General features: G+C 44.6%; 2 protein-coding genes across 3 annotated transcripts in view; both read left to right on the top strand.

The window, feature by feature from the left end:
* The first annotated feature begins 201 nt into the window (after positions 1-201).
* On the top strand, positions 202-16835 carry Sgcb (sarcoglycan beta). Its single transcript, XM_021163259.2, has 6 exons — positions 202-310; positions 4773-4982; positions 8651-8836; positions 9549-9740; positions 10016-10147; positions 13852-16835. Exons 1-6 carry the CDS (start codon positions 272-274, stop codon positions 14053-14055), a joined length of 963 nt encoding a protein of 320 aa, XP_021018918.1. The 5' UTR covers positions 202-271; the 3' UTR covers positions 14056-16835.
* A 315-nt stretch (positions 16836-17150) lies between these two features.
* The window catches only part of Lrrc66 (leucine rich repeat containing 66), a 25777-nt gene continuing 18215 nt past the window's right edge, over positions 17151-24712 (top strand). Inside the window, exons 1-2 of one of the 2 annotated variants that reach the window (XM_021163931.1) lie at positions 17151-17188; positions 19526-20005. In XM_021163931.1, coding sequence (XP_021019590.1) covers positions 19531-20005 — 475 coding nt within the window. In that variant the 5' untranslated portion in view covers positions 17151-17188; positions 19526-19530. Of the gene's footprint in view, positions 17189-19244; positions 19264-19525; positions 20006-24712 lie in introns of those variants that run through there. The other variant, XM_029477029.1, reaches the window with a different exon arrangement.

The following is a 24712-nucleotide window of genomic DNA, read 5'->3' as shown; positions in this document are numbered from 1 at the left end:
GAGTTGATGTAAGGTAAAGGCATGTTTTGGATTTTGAGGGCGTCCTTTCGGAAGAACTTGAGGATGCCCCAGAGATCCCTGCCACACCCATGCAACCCGCGGGCGACTCACGGTCGCGAAGGACCGCCCTGCAAGGATGTGAACCTACACAGACTCTTGTCCACTCTGGATTTCTTTCGGGGGAGTGGCGAGGGCGTGGCAGGGCGTGGCCATCGACGGTGTGAGCCCCACCCCAGTGCCAGAGCGCAAGCGCGGGCTGCGGCGGGCCAAGATGGCGGCAGCGGCGGCGGCGGCGGCGGCAACCGAGCAGGTCTGTGAGCCCGCTGCGGCCGGCCGAGGGATTGGGAAGCCGGGTGGCCGGGGCGACCCCACAGAGGGCGGGGACGAGGGAGGGCGCGAGGGCTGGGGCGGAGCGAGGCGGCAGGGCGGGGCCGCAGGGCGGGAGCTGTCCGCAGCCAAGATGCTGGCGAAGGCCGGGCTGGACCCTGGGCAGCGGCTCCCGGCCGGCCGGAGAGCGGAGCTGTCCCTCTGCGGGAGTGACACGGGTCATGGCCTGCGGAGCCTGCGCCTGGACGTGCCTCTCCGCAGCCAGAAACCATGCGGATAAAAATAACGTCAGCCGGGGCCGGGAGGCTGCCCGATGCCAGCCAAGTGGTGGTCAGCTGTTGCCTGGCGTGGATCATGGCCAGGTCTTGCTTCTGCCATTCCCCGCCCACTGTGGTTTCTCGGAGATTCAGACACTAATATAAAACTGACCCGTGACTAGTGGGTTTAAGATTACTTTTTAAGAAATGCGTTATCAAGTGTTTCCTGGTCTTCGTTGTGAGCCTAGAATAGTTTAAAGGCTTCCCTTCAGATATCAAGCTGTAACTTAAGCATGCACATATGTGTGTGTGCACGGGTGAAGTGTGTGAACACATGCTCGTGCAAGTAGTTGCCAAAGTGACTTATTATAATAAAAAGCTATTTTTGTAGTCACTTCTTTACTGTTGTTTCCCTTTGCAAATAACCAGTAAGCTGGTTTCTCTTTTAAAAAAAGTTTCATTTCTTCGAAATCACTGCGGGGAGAAAGTGAACGAGTGAAGTTGATGATATGCAACGGGGGAATAGTTTATTAAGTGGCTAACATTTTAGGGACAGACCTATTAAATATTGGAGGACTCATTCTAGGGGGTATGAAAAACAGACCTGAAATCTGCTAAACAAGCACCGAAGTCCGCTGTGACAATAGGCAAGTGGACTTGTTGGGAATGAAGCCATTCCTTGGTTTTCCTAGTTTACCCCTTACAGCCTCTGGGTTAGAGGGGTCTCAGCTCTTCTGTGCATGCATCTTGATGCTCTGAGGTTCTATTCTACTGAAAAGTTACAGTGGTGTGCGCACTTGGCTACCCTAACCAGAGCAGGCCTGCCTGAAGAGAGCTAAGGAGAAACAAGCATTGGGCTTAATGGTCAGCTTCCCTCAACTTTGTAATTCGAACATGAAAGGTTGCTTTTGTATTTGGGAATCCCACTATCTTTGTAATCTATTCTGTTTGGGAGTCATCGTAGGCCCCACTGTGTCAGTCACTGGGTCCTGGCAGTTCTTCCCCTTAAAGGTTCTCCCCAGCTTCATCAACAAAGGAAGATGTTGGTATCTTCTTCCCCAGCTCCTCTATGCTAGGTCTCAGTTGGAGCTTGAGTTTGCTTCAATGTAAATGTCTTCGGAAGGGGCTGGCAAGATGGCTTAGTGATAAAGGTGATAGCCACCAAGTCTGACAACTTAGTCCCTGAGTTAAGTCCCGAGAACCATCATGGTGAAATGAGAGGCCCAACTCCCAAAGGTTGTCCTTTGACCTCCACATGCATATATCATGGTGTATGTGCCCCTCACACACTAGATAAAAGAAAGAAACGCAGAAGAGAAGGAGGAAGAGATTGGGGAAGGAGGATGGAGAGGAGATGGAGGAAGAAGGAGGAGAAAAATTAGGAGGAGAATTAGGGAGGAAGAGGAAGATGAGGGGACCACCAGCAGCAGCAGCACAGCAGTTGCAGAGCCACTGCCCCAGGAAAAAGTTCATCTACGTACGGTGACACTTTTGCCGGTTACCACATCTTCTACTTCACATGTCCCTCCATGTGTCTCTCTAGCCCACCCTAGTTTATCTCCTCATTACCTCAAACCTCCATCGCCACATTATGGGCAGGAGCCTGCCGACCTCGTAAAGTGTTCACCTAGTGTTCAACATGCCAAAACACACAGTAACCTCCAGTGACGCCCAGTTAAACAGAACATAAACTTAGAAGAGCCTGCACCGAGAAGCACCTGAAAAACTGTTCAACATCCTTAATCATCAGGGAAATGTAAATCAAAACAACTCTGAGATTCCACCTCACACCAGTCAGAATGGCTAAGATCAAAAATTCAGGTGACAGCAGATGCTGGCGAGGATGTGGAGAAAGAGAAACACTCCTCCATTGTTGGTGGGATTGCAAGCTTGTACAACCACTCTGGAAATCAGTCTGGCGGTTTCTCAGAAAATTGGACATAGTACTACCGGAGGATCCAGCAATACCTCTCCTGGGCATATATCCAGAAGATGTCCCAATCGGTAAGAAGAACACATGCTCCACTATGTTCATAGCAGCCTTATTTATAATAGCCAGAAGCTGGAAAGAACCCAGATACCCCTCAACAGAGGAATGGATACAGAAAATATGGTACATTTACACAATGGAGTACTACTCAGCTATTAAAAAGAATGAATTTATGAAATTCCTAAGCAAACAGATGGACCTGGAGGGCATCATTCTGAGTGAGGTAACACAATCACAAAGGAACTCACACAATATGTACTCACTGATAAGTGGATATTAGCCCAAAACTTAGGATACCCAAGATATAAGATACAATTTGCTAAACGCATGAAACTTAAGAAGAATGAAGACCAAAGTGTGGACACTGTGCCCCTTCTTAGAATTGAGAACAAAACACCCATGGAAGGAGTTACAGAGACAAAGTTTGGAGCTGTAACGAAAGGATGGACCATCTAGAGACTGCTATATCCAGGGATCCATCCCATAATCAGCTTCCAAACGCTGACACCATTGCATACACTAGCAAGATTTTGCTGAAAGGACCCAGATATAGCTGTCTCTTGTGAGACTATGCCGGGGCCTAGCAAACACAGAAGTGGATGCTCACAGTCAGCTATTGGATGGATCACAGGGCTCCCAATGGAGGAGCTAGAGAAAGTACCCAAGGAGCTAAAGGGATCTGCAACCCTATAGGTGGAACAACATTATAAACTAACCAGTACCCCGGAGCTCTTGACTCTAGCTACATATGTATCAAAAGATGGCCTAGTCGGCCATCACTGGAAAGAGAGGCCCATTGGACTTGCCAACTTTATATGCCCCAGTACAGGGGAATGCCAGGGCCAAAAAAGTGGGAATGGGTGGGTAGGGAATTAGGGGGGAGGGTATGGGGGACTTTGGGATAGCATTGGAAATGTAATTGAGGAAAATATATAATAAAAAAATATTAAAAATAAAAAAAAGAAAGTCCATGGTGAAATAAAAAAAAAAAAAGAAAGAAAGAAAGAGCCTGCACCCCGCTGAGAACTGGCTCAGCCTAGCTCTTCCTTCCACTCTCTCCCAGTGTTGCCATATCTGACCCGCCCACTCCTCTCATTTTCCCACCAACTCCAGGGTGTCCCCACTCTCCCGTTTGAACTCTGGGGCATGGGCACCCTGACATGATAGGTTGCATATGCCTTGTAACACAATGCAGATCCATAATGTGTACAGCAAAGGATCGTGTCCTCCTCTCTCACATCCAGCTTCTTGTGTCAGTGCTTAAGTATGATGGTTCTTCGTACATTGTCTTCTACAATAAGTGCATAGCCTCGGAGCTCTGAAAAACGCGTGGAACTTGGGCAATAACCATTCCTGCTGGTCCCTTTGTGTTTCTATTACATAACACGTTTGCTTAATGACCCTTATGGTCAAGATCGGAAGTTCTCAAGTTTTGTTTTTTTATCCCAGACTCTATATATCCTCTTAACTATCTGTTGGTATTTACCATACTAGAAACTAACCTGAGAAGTTGTAAAAACAGAGGAATGCCTGAGCAAATACTTCATTAACTCTTAGAGTGATGACGTCACTGTAAACGATGACATGGCCTCTGGAGACACCAGCGTTCATTCAAAAGAGTGGGGGAGTAGAAAAACAAATCTTATTGTTGTTTTTTAAAATGTGTCTGACATTTCAGACCCTGAAGAGAATTCAGTTGACATCCCTCCTAAACATACATCCTTGTGCAACTGCCCCTGAACACATGGAAAATTACTGATCTAGAATGATATAGGCTTTAACCCATTGAGTGATAAGTAGCAATCTCTGTCAATCATTGCAAAAATCACGTAAGTAAAAAAATATATGAGTAAAAATCTAACAAATCATTAGTAAAGATGGTATCAACTGCAATGTGTGTATACATGTGTGTGCATGTGTGTATGCACTCATTAGTAAAGATAATATTGTCCACTGAAATGTGTATGCATCAACTCTGCCCAGAAGTGCGCTGTACCCACATTGACAGTAGGATGACCAAAGGCAGAGAGAAAGTGTGCTATATGACAGTAACACTGAAACCTGCAATTCAGTGTGACTTGCAACTTATTGATGGGACATCTACCAACAACCAGTTCAGCTTTTCTTTAATTGTGAATTTGAATTTAATAAACTCATGAAAAGGAGACTAGAGCTGTTGCATTCTGTTTTGTTTGTAGCAAGGGTCCAACGGGCCAGTGAAGAAATCCATGCGGGAGAAGGCTGTGGAGCGGAGGAATGTTAACAAAGAGCACAACAGCAATTTCAAAGCTGGGTATATCCCAATCGATGAGGACCGGCTCCATAAGACTGGGCTGAGGGGGAGAAAGGGCAACTTAGCCATCTGCGTGATCGTCCTCCTGTTTATCCTGGCCGTCATCAATCTACTCGTGAGTATGTGACACACTGTCCTCTCTCTGGAGGTACCTTGGAAGAAATTTTCATCTTTTTGCCATGAGGGCATAGATTCTGCTTACATACTCTATTTTGGGACAGTCCTATCTTCTGCTCATGTGCTGTGTTTTGGGACAGTCTGTCATCTCCTGCTTATCTATATGTGTTTTTTTATCTCTTGTTGGACTTGAGTTAGTGCTTGAACATAAAAAAACCTAATAGGCTTCTCTCTCCAGTCCCACAAAAAATAAGTAAATAAAGCTGAAAAAACTAGTAAGATATATCCATATATTAATCTCATCTAGAAAAACCTTGATTTTTTTCCTTTAAAGCCTTTTAATAAAGGCTATGTAAAGTCAGTGGAAGAAAACTTCATCGTGACTTCATTGCCCTTTCTCACTGAGGCCCTAGCCTGTGCCTTCCCCTGGATGGTTAATGATTTGAAGAAGTGGCTTTTTACTATGACGTTGTAACTCTGGTGGTTAACCCTGGAACCTCTGGCACCAGCTTCTCCATGAATGATACCGTCTGTTAAAAGAGAGCCGGTCATCCATCTCTCTCTCTCTCTCTCTCTCTCTCTCTCTCTCTCTCTGTGTGTGTGTGTGTGTGTGTGTGTGTGTCTGTGTGTGTGTGTGTGTGTGTTCTTGAGAAGGCCTTGTTTTCTTCCAAAACATTTGTGCCTAACCCCCCACTGAGGTTAGAGCTGTCACACAGTTTAAAGAAACCATAAATAGCTTTCCTGGTCATTCTAAATTTATTGTGCCTTATACATTTGCTTTATTGTAGACTTCTGGCAAGGATGGCTGAATTAAGGCATTTCAATCCCCTTCTCTAAAGTAACAGTGTCAGGAAACAGAGTTATATTTGAAGGGAGTGAGAAGTAGCCGAAATCCTAAGGCATAATTTATGAAGACAAAAGAAGAGGGAGAATGGCAGAGAACGTATCAGGAGGGAATGTGTGTGTGTGTGTGTGTGTGTGTGTGTGTGAAGGGTCACAACCTGTATTGGTAAAGTGCCTTACAGAAGCCAGAGGACAAGGGCCTTACCAGTCAGAATCAAAAGGATGATTGAAATAGACTCATTGTGCGAAAAATCTGGAGTTCGTGAAGTTCCCAGAGCCTCGTTCCCAGCTAAGCAGACTCTCCGTCTAACCACAGCTAAACCATCTATATCCAAACACCCTGGACTGCTGCATGAGTGAGCTTCCATCCTGAAAGCGGGCAGCCTGACTGAGCACAGAGCTCACTCCCTCCAGTCCTTTACCTTCATCCTCCGCCTCCAGCTGCCTCAAGCAGGCCAGAGATGGAGGACCCCTCCCTCCCAGGAGAGGGAGAATACCATGTGACAGTGACACTTGACAGGGCCAGTAAAAAGCCTACTTTCACCCGGGCGTGGTGGCTCACACCTTTAATCCCAGCACTCAGGAGGCAGAGGTAGAGGCAGGCGGATTTCTGAATTCAAGGCCAGCCTGGTCTACAAAGTGAGTTCCAGAACAGCCAGGGCTATACAGAGAAACCCTGGCTCGAAAAACAAAAACAAAAACAAAAACAAAAACAAAAAAAAAGCCTACTTTCCTTCCTGGGAAGCCTGTAGGTCATGGGCCCCATACCAGGTGTCCTCTGTGACCCTGCAAGCCTGGAACCCAGTGCTTGTGAGTTGGAAGCAGGAGGATCCAGAGTTCAAGGCTGGCCTCCACCACATAGGGCATGAAAGGCCAGCCTGCAGTGCATGGGATCCCATCTCAGGAAGCTACAATACAAAGAACTCCTTAAAACTAAAACCAGCTTCTTTGGAGAAAAATTATATTCCATCCATGAAACAAAAGTGACATGACATTCAAATGGCATTATTCAATTAAATAATGAAGAAGTCATTGAAATTCACTTATGCTGCTGCTGGTTTCCAACACCTGCATGGCAGCTTACAACCGAAAAGTTCCAAAAGATGTGATGCCCTCTTCTGGCCTCTGAGGGCACTGCATGCATGGGGTGCACAAGAATACATGCAGGCAGAAGACCCATACACACAAAAAATAAACAAACCTTTAAAAAGTGACATATACACATACACGGATGGGTGAGTAGGTGCTGGACAAATAAAAGAAAGCTCTTCCACAGAGTCCTACAAAGTTAAAGCATCGTTCTGGAAGCAGTCTAATAAATGGAGATTCAGAAAATGAGAGCAGAGAAAGCATCGAAGGAGAGAAATCAGATAAAGTGATTTTAAGGACATTCTCCAAAGCCCAGTGTCATGGCAACAATCTTCTAATTCCAGCTCTCAGGGGGCAGAGGCAGAGGGCAGAGGCAGGGGGCAGAACTCTGTGAGTTCAAAGCCAGCCTGTTCTAGAGAGTGAATTCCAGGACAGCCAGGGCTAGAGTGAGACCCTGTCCCAGCCTTAAAAAAAGAAAGGGGTGGGGAGAGAAAAGAAAAACGAAAAAATCCCCTAGAAAATTTGAAACCAGTCTGGGCTCAGTATGATACATTTTAAAAGAGAAGGCAGCAGAAGGAAGAAGAGACAAACAGACAGACCACGCTATCACTGTAAAATTTAAGGAAATTGTAAATAAAGAATCTATTTAAAACTTTTCTAGAGAGGTGATAAACGTGTTTTACGGGAAGAATTAAAGCACAGAGTGGTCCTGGACCTATTGTGAGCATTGGGAAGAGCAAGGCAGTGAAGCCGTGGCCTGCAGAGGTCAGAGGTCAGGTCTCAGGAACACGTCTCTGGCCAGATTGTCTCACATACATGAGGGACAGTATAGGCTGTCTTACCATACGCATGCGCCAAACCTTTTTCCTTCTAAGTAAGCCTCTATGGTACCAAAAGAAAGCCCTAAGGTTGGAACCTCAGAGGCGCAGATACAGGGAAGTGGCCGTCTCATGTGTGAGAAAGCACTGGAGAAAGGAAAGCTCACAGGTCCATCGTGTGGGTGGCCCAGAGACTGGCCAGTCCCTGGCGGAGCAAAAAGACCAGGTCCAGGAGAAGTAACTAGAGGAGAAAGCAGAACTGACCTCGTCTGAGTAGCTTGAGTTGCAGAACATTTATTTTACTGAGAGAGTTGCAGAAATATACAAGTGTTTGAGATTTAGTTCAATTTATCAAATAAAAGAAAATATTGAACTAGGAAGACAAATATTTAAAAAAAAAAGAATTAGAGTATGGTGTTTGGTATGATGGTGAATAATTCTAACATGGTCATAATCAGTAAATGCTGAACATAGATTTGACGGAACGTGTCTGGAGTTGATAGAGAAAAGACATAATGGTGAGCCCAGATTCCCATCTGCTAAAATAGAAAGACAGAGAAAGCCTTACTCGGTAAAGGAAGAAACACAATCTACCTTATGGATGAATATGGAGACAGAGTCTAGATGGAATAGCTTAAATTGCTGAGCCTGGTTGGTTGTCCTTGGGGAACCAATGAGGGGAGAAGAGGAAACAGTGACGTGACGCTGCCATTTATGATGGGCCTTCTGGCATGCCTGGCTCTCGACTGTGTGCTTAGGGTCTTGATAAAAACATCCTCTAAGAAGACCACCAGGTAGTGTGTCCATCTCACTGATTAAACATGTCCGGAGACCTCACACACTCGGAGAGCGCTGCTGGTGGCTTCCGGGTGTGTCTGGTGTGTGCCTCGTAAGAGCAGACATGCCTGTCTTTCAGATTACACTTGTCATCTGGGCGGTGATCCGCATTGGGCCAAATGGATGTGACAGCATGGAGTTCCACGAGAGCGGTCTGCTGAGGTTCAAGCAAGTGTCCGACATGGGCGTCATCCACCCGCTTTATAAGAGCACAGTGGGAGGACGGCGGAATGAAAACCTGGTCATCACTGGCAACAACCAGCCAGTAAGTTTCCACACCAGGGGCAGTGTGTGGAGGAGGAGGGCATGGATGGCAGTTCTCATGAGATCCTACAGCTGAAAGCTGGAAATTGGTGTCTTCTCTTTTAAAATATGCATTAACACAGAAACTTATCCATTGTCATAAGTACTAGACATTCAGTAATATTGTTGGCTTTATAACCTTGCTAGAGTTAGGTACACAACATTCCAGATCTTTTTCCAGGAGAAGCACTCACTGGTGTAAGAATTTGTAGGTCACTGTTTTCTCTTCAGATGACAAAGCCATTGTAAAAGCTGCCTCCCAGGTCAGGAAGCCCAGGTTCCGGGAATCAGGAAGAGAAATGCTACTCGGTGGCAGACAAGGCCCGGTGCTGCTAAAACACAGCACTTAGCCCAATGAAACCTCCAGGGTGTTCCATACCTCCGCCGTGACTGTCTTAGGGCCCAGCCGTGTTCCCTGTGACCTGTGCTGTTATACAGGGGGTCATGTGTGAGCAAAGGACTGTACAGACCTGCATTTTAAAGCTGTATATCATGCAGAGTCTTGCAGAGCTGCACCAGAACAGGTGCAGCTAAAGGAATCTGAGGTTTGGCTTTCACTGTCGCTTCAGATTCTGTCCTTACTGCTCTGTAGTTCTCTTAAACCCAATAGTCTCCATCACTTTGTCTGTCGCATCCTTTGAGAACAGACTCACAATGAAGCACTTTTCCCCAAGATTGTCTTCCAGCAAGGGACGACCAAGCTGAGTGTTGAAAAGAACAAGACCTCCATCACCAGCGACATCGGGATGCAGTTTTTTGACCCAAGGACACACAATATCCTGTTCAGCACGGACTATGAGACTCACGAGTTTCAGCTGCCAAGTGGGGTGAAAAGTTTGAACGTTCAGAAAGCGTCGACTGAAAGGGTCCGGTTCATTCTTTTCTCAATGCTAACGGGGGGTTTGTCAGCAGCTTCTCCCAGGGGGAGGACTTAGGCCACCTGAAAAACCTGACTTCCAGACCACTGGAGGGCTGCAGCCCTGGCCTTAGCCTGCACGCACACTAATAAGTCCTCTCTTTGTGTTAATCCCCACAATTATAAGCCTGCCTTGCATAGTCCAGAGTTGAGACACCCCCTTCTCTATGATAACGATTCTCTCATTACCCACAAGCTCTCCTTAGCATGTGCTTTCATTTTTAGATTACCAGCAATGCTACCAGTGACTTAAACATCAAAGTTGACGGGCGTGCAATTGTGCGAGGCAACGAAGGCGTGTTCATCATGGGCAAAACCATTGAATTTCACATGGGAGGAGATGTGGAGTTAAAGGCTGTGAGTATTTTTTTTTCCTGTGTGAATTTAAGATAATTAATTTTGGAATAGTATATAATTACATGTGGAGTAGTGTGTGGGAAATGATTTTTTTCATGATGAGACGTTCAAAATGGATTGTGAAATAAAAGAAAATTATAAAATAATTTATAAGATATTTCATTTCTTTCAGAGCATGTGCAGTTTATAAAATCTGGAAGACTAGAGTAAAATAATAATGTTTAGCTAAGAGTGGTAGAATAACAGGTGATTTGATTTGTAAGTGTGCTTGTTTGCATTTTTCTGTTATTTTAAAAGGAGAAAAGCCATAACCCGAGCAGCCCATCTGATAGAGAATTCTAGGAGATCAAACTGTGTGTCCCTGACATAGCTGCTGTTGTTCCACTGTAGGTTATTCCTGTTCGTTTCCAAGCTTTGTGACCAAAGCTGTAAGAAGACTACTTGAATGGGGTCACATGCTTTTATCTGACCCCTGTTAGCTGTGAGGGAGAAAGTCTGTCATCACTGTGACAGTTACCCCAGCTTCACAGGTCTCCCCAAAGCTTCAGTCAGTCTCCTACTTCACACAGAGCAGCTGCAGCCTGCACCCTGCTTCCTGGCCTGGAGTTTCAGCTAGAATGGAGCAATGAAGTTACCTGCTTGCCCCTGGGCACCTTGCTCATCTTTGCTTCCCTAGGGCTGAGGAAATTTGTGCTACCAAAGAGCATATGGCACTAGCAGCCTTAAACCTGAGCACTTAGAAGTCATTCTCCCATTTCAAAATAAGCTCAGTATTGTCATTCTTAGAAATAATAAATCTTAGGAAGGAAAGTAGGTGTTTCACTTTGACAGTTCTCCAGCGTGTTTAATCCCATCTCTGGATGATAAGATGAGCATAAGCTATAACTCCTGCCAAAGGCACCACAGCCTCCCTGAGGAGGTTTCCACGGCTCTGTGGTAGGGCACTCTCTGAGGAATGACAAGCAGCCGCGCCTGAGGCTTGCAGTTGACACTGAAGGTCAGAGAAGGGAGATCTGAGGCCTTTGTGTAGAGAACGAGTGTGAGTTACCCGAATCTTTCATTCTGCCCTCCAGGAAACTCTTGCCCCACTCTGCCTTGTCAGTGTGACAGGTCATGAAATAGTCTGAAGTATTCATACCTACTAATTTCTAATTTTTATTGAAAAATGCTCAGCTTTGTAAGTCAGTTGATATGGATCATTCGAGTGTAAGCTAATCATTAGCAATAATTTTGCCACACTACTTCCTAAATGTTAAGTTTCACTTTTATTTTAATTGGCATGTAATATTCTTACTTCTGTGGAACACTGTATGTTTCGATGTATGTGCACATGATCAAATTAGAATAGGCAGCATGCACATTATCTCAGATATCTCCCAATGCTCTTAGATGAAGAACATTCAAACCAACCTTTCCTGACTCTTAGTACACAAATACTGTTAACACTGTGTACTGAATGCGCTTTAAGAAATATTTTCAAGAAAGTAAAACTAAATGACCACAAGATGGCAGCATGGAAACAAAATCTGAAACAGCCCTCACCGCTGCATCTCCCACATGCAACTTTCAGAATAATATTGAGTGCTTTGTTCTGAAAATTTGCATGTTCTGCCAGTAAAATCCATGCTGGTATTCCAAAATAAATAAACTCTGAAATATGAAATGGTTCTATTCTAAATGTTCCAGGCAAACGCCTGTACATAGCAGTGACCATTCTGCCCCTCTGATAGTCTTAAGCCCCTCCCTAAAGTGAGGACCCCCATGCTTAAAACCTCTGCATTGGCTTTTCCTGTTCAGTAGGGTTCTCTAGTCCAGCTGCCTGCCTCCTTTCCCCACTTCCACACCCACAGGCATCTGAACTCCTCAAGTGTGACATCCTGATGTCCTGGCTCCTTGGCAGATGTGCATTTCTATCTGTGCTCTGCCCAGCAGCCACTGGCAAAGCTCAGCTCCACCTGCAGGGCCCTGCAGCCCCCCCCCCCCTCCCGGCTGCTTCTCACCAATGCAGCATCTGTGCGCAGGCTATTGCACTGCCTAGACTGTTGGAGCAGCCTGCTGGCTCCCCTTTGCTGTTCGTCCATTAGATACCAGCTGCTTCTCTACCCAGAAACTTGTAGCCACCAACATTTTCTATGAGATGGAGTCTCACCTGTACCATAGGCTGGCCTGGGTTCAAATCCTCCTGCCTCTCAAGTGCTGAATCAGAATACTGGGATATAGATTTGTGCCACAGCGCCTGCTTCAGACCTTTTAAAAAGACCCATCGCTATCGCCCTCTAAGTGAGCTTCCAGATAAAGCCCTAAGTCTATCGCCCCAGCCTTATAGGTCTGCCCCCACTATTTCTTCGTCTCAAATCCTACTGTGCCCCTTTCCCTTAGCCTCTGAGCTTCCTATACCCTGAACCTACATAAGACACACCCTCACTGTGGCCTCCATTGGAGTGTCTTCCGTAGTGACCCACATGCCCCACTCACTCACACCTCCACTTCTGTTGGGATGCGACCTTATCAGGAAGACTGTCTCTGGCACCTTGTGTAAACTTCAGTCCTCAGCCACCCACCCTCTGTTCACCCTGCTTGTCTTCCCTTGTAGCATTTATGCCCCCGCATGCCCTAGAATTTCCTGTGCTGACTTATTATCTGCCTCCCTCCAGTGAACAGCACTCTATAGGAACAAACATGGCTGCCTCCCTCCAGTGAACAGCACTCTATAGGAACAAACTTGGCTGTTGAGCCGCGTGTTCACTGTCATCTCCCCAGTACCTAGGGTGGCTGTCTGGCAGGTGACAGCATTTAGTAATTACTTGTTAAATGGGAGAGAAGAAAGGGGTGGGGGGAGACAAGAAGAAACTTACTAGTCTCTTGGGAGGCTGAGATGGCTCCGTTGGAGAAGTGCCTCCAAACAAGCATGGAGACCTGAGTTCAGAACCATCACACACCCAAGTAAAAAGCCACGCATGACTGTGCCTCGAGCCTGTAATCCTGGTGCTAAGGCTGTAGAGGCAGACGGATCAGACAGAGTAGCTGACTTGCTGAGCTCCAAGTCCAGTGAGAGAGACAGAGACAGAGACAGAGACAGAGACAGAGACAGAGACAGACCTTGCAATAAGGAGTATAATAGCCACTGACAAAGGCATACATGTTCAACCTCTGAGCTCCATGTGTGCACACGCTCACACAAATGCTCACGCTCACACATACACACACGGTCTTAAGAGTGTACAGATGAGAATGATTCTGTAGCTATGAGTTTAAATAAGGAACCCTCAGTTTTTCTGAAGGCCTAGTCTGATAAACTACATAGTTTTAATATTTAATTGAATTTCTACTAACTAAATTTAATTTCCTATAAGAGAAAAATACTCTTTTCCCTCAACCAATATCAACATCAGTCAGTAAGTAAAAATTCTCTGGAGTCAAAAAGTGAAACTTACCCAAGACTTTGTGCACAGGCTGTGATTTTGACTCGTGCTGGCGTGCTGTGTTGCAGGTTTGTGGATGTACAGTATGGGCTGACTGAGCGAGGGGTGGCCTTTGAATCCTTGTGTGTATTGTGACTTTGCTGTGCCACAGTTGTTTTGATCGTGGTTTTACTCCCTGACTGCCAACTCCTCCTCCTGCTCGTTCCTAAGTCCTGTCTAGTTTAGTGTCTCTCTTCCGTGCCCGCTGGTGGATGTGACTGAACCATGTTACTGTTCCCATAGGAAAACAGCATCATCCTCAACGGCACGGTGATGGTCAGCCCAACGCGCCTGCCCAGTTCCTCCAGCGGGGACCAGTCGGGGAGTGGTGACTGGGTGCGCTACAAGCTCTGCATGTGTGCAGATGGCACGCTCTTCAAAGTACAAGTAACAGGTCACAACATGGGCTGCCAGGTCTCAGACAACCCTTGTGGGAACACTCATTAGACGGTGCTTCCGCAGGGCTCAGCGCGCTCAGATCTAACCTGACCTTCCCCTTTTTAAGAATGCATGTGAACCATGTTTGTACAGCGTTTGCCATAACTTGTAATTATTTTACCTGGGGAGCACCACTGTGTCTATTATGTACTCTCCATATTTAAGGGATTTTGAGTGCCTACATTCTAATACATTTTAGTAAGTTGCACTGATACTCAAACAACAGTTCTCTAAAACAATTATGAGAAATTAATAAAATAAAATTAATCTTTGAAGTGTTTTTAACATTCTACTATCTCTTGTCCTAGAGGACAAAGGGCTCAAGTGGTTGAGACACTCCATCAGTAAGCCTTGGTCATTCTAAAGGGAGAGATCCACTAGAGATGTTTGGAGGGACAGGGACACTGTCTTTGGCTTTTAAAGGGGAAGGCACAGATTTTTAATGCATTAACCCAAAGCCACATTTTCACAAACAAGTCATTAAAGAGCTTTCCATATATTATCTTGTAAGAAACTATGCTTCCTTAGTTTTGCACTAAAGAAAATACTGTCATGGTATGTTTACTTGAAATAATGATACATGTAAGTATTTACAGTGTGTGGACGATAAACGCAATCACAGTTCTCACTCGCGTGAGCATCAGAAGCCATCATCATCAGGCCTCTTCTTGCTGAGCACTGTCCTGGGCTCTGTACACTTGATCTCTCTGACTCCCACTGCACCTCTCTAAGCAAGGGCTTCGATCCCAGCTTTACCCACCAGGAAACTGAAGGTCAGGGAGGTTCAGGATGCTGCCCCATACTATACAGGGTTGGGAGTCAAGTACAATTCCAACCCAGGTAAACCTGATTCCAAATGTGTCTCTGCCTTTTTTACTATCTACACTGAATTTTCAACTATTAAAAACTCTCAAAGGATGGGCAAAACCTAATCCTAATTCACCTAACAGTAAAAAGCCAAGCATGTGTGCTGCTCTAGTTAAAATGCCAATGCTAGAAAAACGACCAATCACTGTCAGACTTTAAACTCTCTTGAGCCAGTTCTAAGATGTCTTTCAATAGACAGATCTGCTTCGTCTGCTTATCATGTGAGAGTACCTGAATGAGTTATAGAGAAGCTGGCATACTTTTCCCTAAACCCTAGGGAAGCTCAGTGGAAAGGAGGGAAGCTTAGGCCTCAGTAGATCCTGCTGTCCAGAGGTTGTTCCTCCTGTGTCCTATACCAGCATCACCCTTTAAAAGAATTCTGTGTGTGCCTAGAAATTAATATACACGAGAATAAAGGGTGCTAACTCGAGAGATGACGCAGGTTATTTTAGCTAGGTATAAAACCTTGATCTCTGCTCCTCACCTCAGTCTCATTTTAATTAATTGCAGCCCTCAAGCCAGTTGATTCTTATAGCACAGTTTATAATTGATTTAAAAGGAATTTCTTGGTATTACTAAGAAACATGGGATTGGGGATGAAGAATAATGCATAGCTCCAAAGTAGACAGTAGGGAGGCACCGTGGGCCTAGCTACAGAGAAGGGTGTTGGTAATCTGTCATGGTCACTTAGAACTGTGCGGATAAGAAATCAGTACATAAAACAATTCGTGTTCAATGTTGTCACAATTCTGTCAAATGAGAAAACGGAATACCTTATAGACTGTGAACTCAGGCTAAGGTGAGAGTTGACTGGAGACCTGACACTAAGTGCAGATTTTAGATGTAAAGAAAGAGAGCAATTTATACCTCTGGATATATTCAAGTATTGTTTAATAACTAAATAATGCTCAGAAAAATCACACTTGGAATTCTCATTTCCATGCTCAGTGTATTTTTAAATTGTACATTTGTTTCATGTTCTATTTAAATTTGTTTTGAGAATTTCTTTAAATAAATATTTTTACTAAATCCACAGAACCCTATATTACAAAGTATTATTTACTAAATACAATTCATGAGAAAAAAAAAAGTGTATTTTTATGTCTGTGGGAAACACTTGTGTTTTGATACATCCCCATTGAGCACTTTGAAGTTTGAGCATATCCTGCTGCTCTGTAAAGCGCGTGGTTACTAGGTATGCTATTTTAGACTGCATTTTGGGTAGACCCTCTTGACACACTGACCTGAAAGCTCTGCTGAGAAATGGAGCTTGGTGCACAGTGAAGCAGCACTGTTAAATCTGGCCACCAGGGGGCGTGTGCCTTCTCATGTGTTCATTTCTTCGGGTTTGAACATAGCACACTGAGAGGACTTACTGCAGCCCTGGGGAAGGTAGGTGCAGGAGGGACCCAGGGAGGAAAGCAAACACACATTTAACAGACAGTATTCGAGAGGTGAATATCAATGCAAAGAGATAGAAGAAATAAAAATAAGACCCCTTCCAGACTGTCCAGTGAGAGGTTGGGGGGTGGGGAGATACACAACACAAAGCAGAGCTACCTGCCGACTCGGCAACCTTTTAAAATATGCTTCGGTGGCAGTCTTCTTGCACTGTGACAGAAGCAAAATAAACGTTGTGTGATAGTTTTGGTGATGAAAGGTAGAATTTCTACCTGGTTTGGATGAGTGGTTTGTGGGGTTTTTTTGTTTTTTGTTTTTTTGTTTTTTTAAAGGAGTTAAAAAAAAAAAAAAAACTTGTTTTTAACTTGATGAGGAGGAGACCACTAAAGTGCTGGTCATGGTAATCTTTTGAACGACATCAAGAGGGGCAAAGGTTACAAGTTATGCCACTCAAAAATATACCTATGTATTTCAAATTGATGACCTCTCTTTACAATAAAGCTCTGTGAACTTGGCTGTCAGTTTCTTCGTGACTTTATTAATGAGCATCTACATTAACACAAACACACAGATTCTAAATATGGCTGGAGACGGGAGCATCGAGACCTGCTTATGCGACCTCTCTGCAGTCAGAGGTAGAAAGGCGCCCAATCTCAGTTTAGATACTCACCTTCTGGGCCTTAGAAGAAGGCTTCTCCCCGAGTGGCTGAGGAAAGGGTGTGGACTCAGTAAGGGAGGAGCCCAGAGATGAAAGGGTTGGGCTGGCTGCAGAGCTGGGTAAGGTGGGAGGAGTCTCAAGGGCACATATTTAAAATCCTCCCCTGGCTGGCTCAGCTGGAGACAGACCAGTTAGAAACTACCTAAGGACCCTCAGGTAGGCCCCAGGAAGGGCTTCTATCCACCGTTTCCCCTTTCTTTTTCCAATTTCTTAGAGAAGAATTCATCTTCATCTTTTCTCTACTTCCGTTTTTCCTGTTACCTTCTCTGTCTCACTCTGACTACACGTTCTCCAATTATTTCTACTTCCTCACACTTCAACCCGAACGAGTCTCAAAAGTCAATTTCTACTTAATTACCTGTACTTTCCTCTGGAGTTCTCCCGTTTGTGGGGTTTGGTGGTGGTGGTGGTGGTGGTGGGTGGTTGGTTGGTTTGGGCTTTTGGGTTTTTGTTTTTGTTTGTTTGTTTGTTTTCTGGGTTTGGTTTTGTTTTGGTTTTTGGTTTTTTGGTTTTTACCTCACATAGACATTTGTACGTAATATAATGTTTCTTTTCATCTCAGACATAAAATTATACTAATCTGCCTGTTTTTAATGTAAATCTATTCACGTATCAATCTCTTCACCTTGAAAAAGGCCAGACTATAAAAACCTTTCATTTATATCCCATTTTTAAGATGTATGTTTGAACCCCATTTTTTTCTTCAGTGTTGAAAGAATGTGCATAAGTATGATCGCTGTAATTTTTTTGCTACTATTACATTAGCTTGACATCCAGTTGTATGCACAATGATTGCAGCGTTAGCGTCAAAATAAATCTCTCTCTGACCAAGAAAATGAATTCAGCTTTTGGTATTGCGTAAGGGGTATACTATGATTTACTCCTTGCCGTAGGTAGGGCACCTTTGCAGTTTATGTACCTAAATTTAGATGCCCTCTGAGAGATGGGAGAGTTGACCTTGCATGAAACAAAAGTTTAGAAGTTGCAGTGAGAATGTCCTTCATTCTGTGCATTCATTCATGCAGAAAGCATAGCCAGTGACAGGCTCCAGAGCCTTAACTCTAGGAGGCACACGGCGGGAGTGGGGGCAAGCTACTTGCTCTCCTTTCGCTTTTGTGCTAACAATGTGTGATGGCATTGACATCCTGTCAAGCTGAGTGGAACTGAATACATTCACTCAATAGTTACTGAAAATATCGGGAAAGCAAAGGCAAAGAAAGCATTGGCTACTGTGAGAAAGACAGGTTCAGACCCTACAAATTGAGATGAGACTTGACGGATGTGCACTCTTCAGACTGTAGAGGGGAGTGGCATTGACCATGGATTAGAGGCAGATGCAAAACTCATTTTACTGTAAGGTAGACACATGCATCCCTAGCCCAGGCCACAGCTCGCCATTGCCCTGCAAGAGGAGCTCATCAAGGTAGCTGTGGTATGGAAAGTTCTGAATGCCTACCTTGGGAATTTGGACTGTAGGCAATTAAAGAGACACTTAAAATTTTCGAAGGAGAAAAATGCATATGGAAAATAATGTTGGGGGGAGAATGATCCCTGGACTTACCTATGATGGAGAGGAACGTGGGCAGGAGGGCAGGAAGCTCAGCAGAGCTATTCTAGTATTTCAGATGTGACAGTGAGACCAGGCAGGAATGTGTGATTTGTGGCTGAGAAAAATTGTTTGTATTCTTTCTTTGTCTTTGCAGGGTTTAGCGTAGAGCAAATCTCACAAATCCATTTCCCCCCACCTCTTGCAGGTGCTTTCCTGCATGCATACTGCCTTTGTAACATGTGCACACTGCTTTCAAAACCTACAGTTGCTTCCCAAGAGTGGGGGGGTGGGGGGGTAAAGACTCACTGTTTCTATATTTTATGATACCTCATGGCTTGGGTGCAGAACGCCCTTTTCATGACCATTTTTATTTACCTTCTGTACATTTTAAAAGGGTTTAAAATTGTGTGAAAAGTAGCAAAAGCCATAAACATAAAGTTTGTGGCTCTAGTCAGGAAAGACTCCAGTGCCTGGTCTGTGATTGCACTTTCTGTTCGTTTGTTGAGGTTCCTGCTTTAGTGAGACTGCAGTCATTCATGGTATAAACCACATGACGGTGTTCTAGATAAGCATAGCAGACTTTGCCCGATGCTGGTGACACAGAGCTGAGGCTTTTGCAGGAGGAAGTTGGACTCACTAGAGAGCAGACCACAGGCTGGAGTATACTGGGAAGGCAGAGGAGGTAAGGCTTTGGTCAATGTGGATTTCATGAAGACAGAGGGAGGTCTTTCCATTAAACGTGCACCGTGTCATCTTAGTCTACAGTTACACCTTTCGGGTAGTTTCTTTTCAGAACCCAGTTTCTAAGAACTCAAATGTTCACTTCGGTTGATAATTAAGCATGTTTTCTAAATCTTCAATTAGAGAGTCAATTTCCTGCTTTTGATTTGCTGTTTCCTTTTACGCGTTATTTTGAACGGTCTGATTTGCTTATCTTTTTCCAGGCATTATGAGAGACTTCTACGTCAGCGTTACTCTCCTAGTTACAGGTCTTTGCTTTGTGGAAACAGTGACAAACCCATCAAGAAAAAGCAGTATTTCCTTCAATCCTGAGTACCAGAGGAATGAGGATCGTCTGGCAAACTGGTCTTCTATCAGGCACGTGTCACAGAACACAGACGCCATGGATAGAAGTGTCTACTTTTTTAGAGTTCTCTTCCAGCCTCACACACAAAAAGAACAGCACGTAAAACCTCCGGACCGCACTCACCATCGCATATCGAAAGTGACCCTCGGCCCTCTCGTGCATTTACGGGCTTTGGAGACACTAAACCTCAGCAACAATGCTATCCACTCCCTCTCGCTGGATCTGCCCCTGCCTCCTTCCTCGCACCAAAAGCGCCACGGAGGCCACTCCCACAGCCGGCTCCCCAGGCTAAAGGTGCTGATCCTTCAAAGGAATCAACTCAGTGGTACTCCTAAAGGTGAGCAATGTGAAAGGATACAGGAGACAGAGAAAGAATATGTGGGGCACGGGTGTTTTATGTCAACAAGAGTTCTGTATTTATGTTCAGTTTCAAGGGAGCGGCTGAAAAAGCAGAGCGGCGACCGAGCAAATACAATAAAGGCGAGAGGCACCGCCTACCAGAGCGGAACTTTCAATTAGTGCCGCATAATGTCCCACTTTTCCACTCGAATTAATAGTGTGTGAGTTTGTCAAGAAACACCCGGGCGTATCTAGATGCTGGATCTCTGATATTTTAGGTTTTGGCAGTTGCTTGTTTGTTTGTTTGTTTGATGAGCTAGAGTCTCACTCTGTAGCCCAGGATGGCCTGGAACTCCCTATGTAGACCAGAGATCTGCCTGCCTCTGCTTCCCAAGTGCTGGGATAAGCATGAGTACCGCCACGCCTGGCTACACATTATTTATCTTGTTTGCTATATACATTTACTAATATGTGCAAGCAGTGAGAAATCATGAATACAGGTATTTTTAATATATAATATAATTTAAATTAAACATGTTACCATATTTACAATTTTTTTTCTTTTTAAAACGTATCTTGCCTTTTTAGTTGTCCTCCAAATGTTAGATCAGGAATATCTCAATATTATATAGTTGCATGTAAAACTTCCTAGTATGAAACCAAAACCAGAATTTCTTGCTGCAGCTTAACCTGGGCCCTGGAGATGCGCCCTTCAGGTTTCTGGAACAAGGGAGTTTCTGATTCAGAGCCCCAAGGAGGGTCTTTTCAGGGGTACAGAAAACAGCCTCACACCAGCCCTCCTCTTCCCATCCCAAGGCCTGCTCCTCAGCTGGGGCAGAATTTTAGAGAACATCCCCCATCAGACTTTCAGTCTGGAGAAAAGCCTTCCCTTTGTGCTTCTTCAAAGCCCTTTGAGAAAAACCCTGGCGATTCCCTTCTCTGAGGTTCGGTACTCCTCTGCCTCAGCTTTCCCTGGGACTAACTATAGCACAGCCCTGCTGTCTCCTGGAGTGGAGAGAAAAAGGAACTGGGGGCAGGGGCGCAGGAGAGGGGAGATAGCTCACAGGATCAGTGAAAAGAAAGATCTGTCTCTCCCTCCTGGGGACAGTGTGTTCTCCAGGGAGCTGGGACCAATATAATTTCACTTCAAGGCCAAAGGTCCAGGATAGAGATGGGCTTCTTCCTTGTGAGGTTAAACTTCTGGCTTCAAGAATAGAAGAGAGGAAACGGTAAACTTGTAGAGAAAACAACAGAAAAACAAAGCAAGTCACTCCTGCCTCTGGAATTCTGTTAGAACTCTGGCAAATGATGCCTTCAAGACAGGAAGGATTCGGACACCGCACAGGTAATGTGTGGCTCTGACTGGACATTAGTCATTTTATCCTGTCCATTCGTGATGTGAGCTCACGGCCTGCAGTCCACATACACTTGAAGTTTGCCCCAGATTGGTGCCCTGCAACACCCCTTGCGGATCTCTGATTCTGACTAGGGTAGGCCACACAACCTTGAATCCCATCTCCGAGGGGAGGAGTTAGTGAGAGGTGCCGCTTGGGGTGTGTCCCAACTTCGGACCTGCCCTTTTCTCTTGCTTTTCTGCTCATAGGTCTAATGATAGCGTCTAGATAATGCAGATGTTCCCTGGTCTACAATCACCATAAACCCATCACAGGTCACAAATACCGCAAGTCAAAATGCATTTATATACACCTCTTGGAGTTCCAATAGTAAATGACTCCCACCAAAGGCCCATGTGTTTGAACACTTGGGTCCTTCGGTGACACTGATTGAGAAGGTCACAGAAATTTTTAAAGAAAACAAAAATCTTGCTGAAGGAAGCACATCACTGGGGCGGGGTTTAGGCCCCTTGCCTTTCTTTCTCGGTTTCAAAGCTTGGATGCAAGGTATTCAGCCAGCTGCCTGCTCCAGCGCCACCCTGCCTGTGGCCACGCCCCCTCCCCCAGCCTCGGTGAGCTCCGGTCCTGTGGAACTGTGAGCCAAATCCCTTTTATCCTTACGTTGGTTTTACTAAGATAGTTTATCACAGCAACAGAAAAGAAACTAACCAGGTACATTATCCACCAGGCATTGATGCTTGGCCCGCCTTCCCTTAGACCTTCTCAGGACACTTACATTAGCAGGTAGCTTGAAGAAAGCCATGGAACACAAAGTCCGTTTTCTGATAAAACGTTGGGTAGCTATCTCATGTAACATCGAACACAATACTGAATGTGTGAACCAGTGGTCGTGGGGCACCATTGTAAATAATAATAACAATAATAATAATAATATAAAGTATCTCAATGCATCATAAATCAAAAGCGCCATAAGCTTTATTCAAATTGTTAAGGTTCAGTGTAAAGGGATCCTTCGTGCCTCTGCCATGTAATAAGTCACACTCAGTACGTGGCAGCAATTAAGAGACGTAAAGATAGTTTGGAAAGCTGAAAATGATCTGCAAATATTAGGTTTTATTGCTCTCTTGGCACAGATTGAAAACAACAGCACACTTAGAAATAAATGATTCATTTGCTTCTCTCTAAACCTCCAACTGTCTCTTAAAATGTTCAGTAGTTATTGTCATGGATGGGATCCATAATCCACTCTAATTCATGAGCAGAGTGCTGTGTGTGTCGACTTAGCTGTGCTTTACTGGTCCCGAGCAGTAATAAATGAGAAACGCTGCAGAAGGCAGCTCTCAAGCAACTAGCCATGTAGCGTACGCGGCTTCATAATTTGTGACCTGTGTCTTTAAATAGTGCCTGTTTATGTGACACTCAGAAAAGCCCATTATTATAAAGTTACAGCATCACACTGATTAATCTAGTGTCAGGTAATCTTGCTGAGTCAGCTATGATGCCACCAATAAGCTTTATATTGAGGAAGCACCCTGATCAGGTGCTGGTCAATACAACAGAGAAGCCAGACATTAATTTAACCTTAATGATACTTCTACCTACCATTCATAACTTACGAATAGCTTAACTTAATTAACTTTTTAAAAGTTAAGTAATAACATTTAATAGCCTGAAAATCAGCATGCTGGGTTTTATATGACTCTAACACAATGCCTGAGATGAACAACTTACAAAGAAGAAAGTTTTAGGTCACAGTTTGCAGCCCATGACAGCTGGTTCTGTTGCTCTGGGACCTGTTTTGAGCATCAGGACAGAAGCCCTTGGTAGAAGCGTCTGACTTCCTGGCATCGGGCAGTGAGGGAGCACGAGAACTCCACGTTAGCAGTCCCATCAGGGGCATGTCCCCAGTGGCCTCAAACCCCAGGTGAGCACCATCTCATCAAGGTTCCCCTTCCTTTCAGTAGCTCTGAGCTGGGGACTAAGCCTGTAACAATGTCGTCTTGGGCCACATACCCAGGCCACAGCAATGGTACTTTAGAGCTTTAAAGCAATGGGGTCAGCCTCTAAGTCCTTCACTAAGTGGTATTTTCAAAGCTGTACAGAGTGAAGATGCTGGGGCAAACGCCTTTCTGTGGTTCCAGGGAGGCTGACAGGTCAGACTGGTGTCCTTACGTTAGCTCCCCACCCCCACCCCAAGTTTCTGAAACCAGAGGGCTGCAGTGAGATAAGAGCTGACATTAGAAATGAACAGAATTGAGCAAGAAAGAAAATGCAGTGTCTTATAAAACAAGAGCCTTCTGTATTCTTTTACCCACAGGATTTGGATTATAGACATATAAATAACCGTTGTTCTCAAAATCAATTCAGTTTCTAAAGACATAAAATATATGGACAACATTAAGCTAAGAGGACAAGACTTTGTGTCTCTTATACACCTTGATCACAACAAGGGAGAACCTACTGAATAAAATGCCTCACCTTGGATCATTTTAGACACTACTCCAGTTTTTAGTACTTGGAACATGAAGCCATAATGTCAGAATGGCCTTGTGCTAGGTTATCTCATGAGCACTTGGAAAGGCATGCAGAAGTTCATAGTTCAAAGACACTGAGGTGGTGGCTAGACTCCAGTCTCCACCCCTTTACTTACTGACCTGAATATAATTTCCAGGAAAGAGTAGGACTGTCTCTGGCTACTTAGATGCTGGATGATTCAATTCCATTCCTTCCTAGCCTAGGTAATCATCAGAATGAAGTTCTGTAGTTAATTCCATTTCCTCAAAGTCACTTCTGAGTTTTCTTCTCAGCATCAAATGTTCCTCTCTGAAAACATGGAATCTAACTGTGGCAGGATGTCCCAGGGCCAGCCAGCACAGCACAGCTTTGTTCACTGTCCTACCCATCATCAGAGGCTCAAATAAGGAACACATTTTTCCCCACTTAGAAATGCACCCTGGAAACATAGATGGGCTACTCTAATCGCCTAACTCCGTCTTGGGAGACCTTACTCAGACAAGATCATTTGTAAAAATCATAGCAGTACCTTAACAAAACAAAATTTGAATCTCCTAAAGTGGGAAGAGGTTCCTGATACTAAATCCCATGTCACAAGAAACTTACCCTTCTTGGGAACTCTTGGGTTGGCTTTATAAGGGAAGTTGAATTAAATGTCTTACTACATTCTGTTTACTTAGTGACCATAAACAACTCACTTAACATAAGAAAGTCTTATCTCTGAGTATGAAGTGTATACACGGTCATAAAGATCACAGACACTGTGAAAAGACCGGAATACAGAGTGACATCATATAAAATAGCTTAGCACTGTTTGCTCCCTATTTTTTTTTTTT

The sequence above is a fragment of the Mus caroli genome, chromosome 5 (assembly GCF_900094665.2).
Source record: "Mus caroli chromosome 5, CAROLI_EIJ_v1.1, whole genome shotgun sequence".
Lineage (NCBI taxonomy): Eukaryota > Metazoa > Chordata > Mammalia > Rodentia > Muridae > Mus > Mus caroli.
Note: the sequence above shows the minus strand (reverse complement) of the source record. Positions and strands in the feature narration are given on the sequence as shown.

Excerpts from the sequence above, each read along its gene's own strand:
- Sgcb (XM_021163259.2), top strand. The coding sequence starts at position 272 with ATGGCGGCAGCGGCGGCGGCGGCGGCGGCAACCGAGCAG. Across the intron at positions 9,741-10,015 it reads AGAAAGCGTCGACTGAAAGG|ATTACCAGCAATGCTACCAG; the intron begins GTCCGGTTCATT and ends TTTCATTTTTAG. Across the intron at positions 10,148-13,851 it reads GAGATGTGGAGTTAAAGGCT|GAAAACAGCATCATCCTCAA; the intron begins GTGAGTATTTTT and ends CTGTTCCCATAG.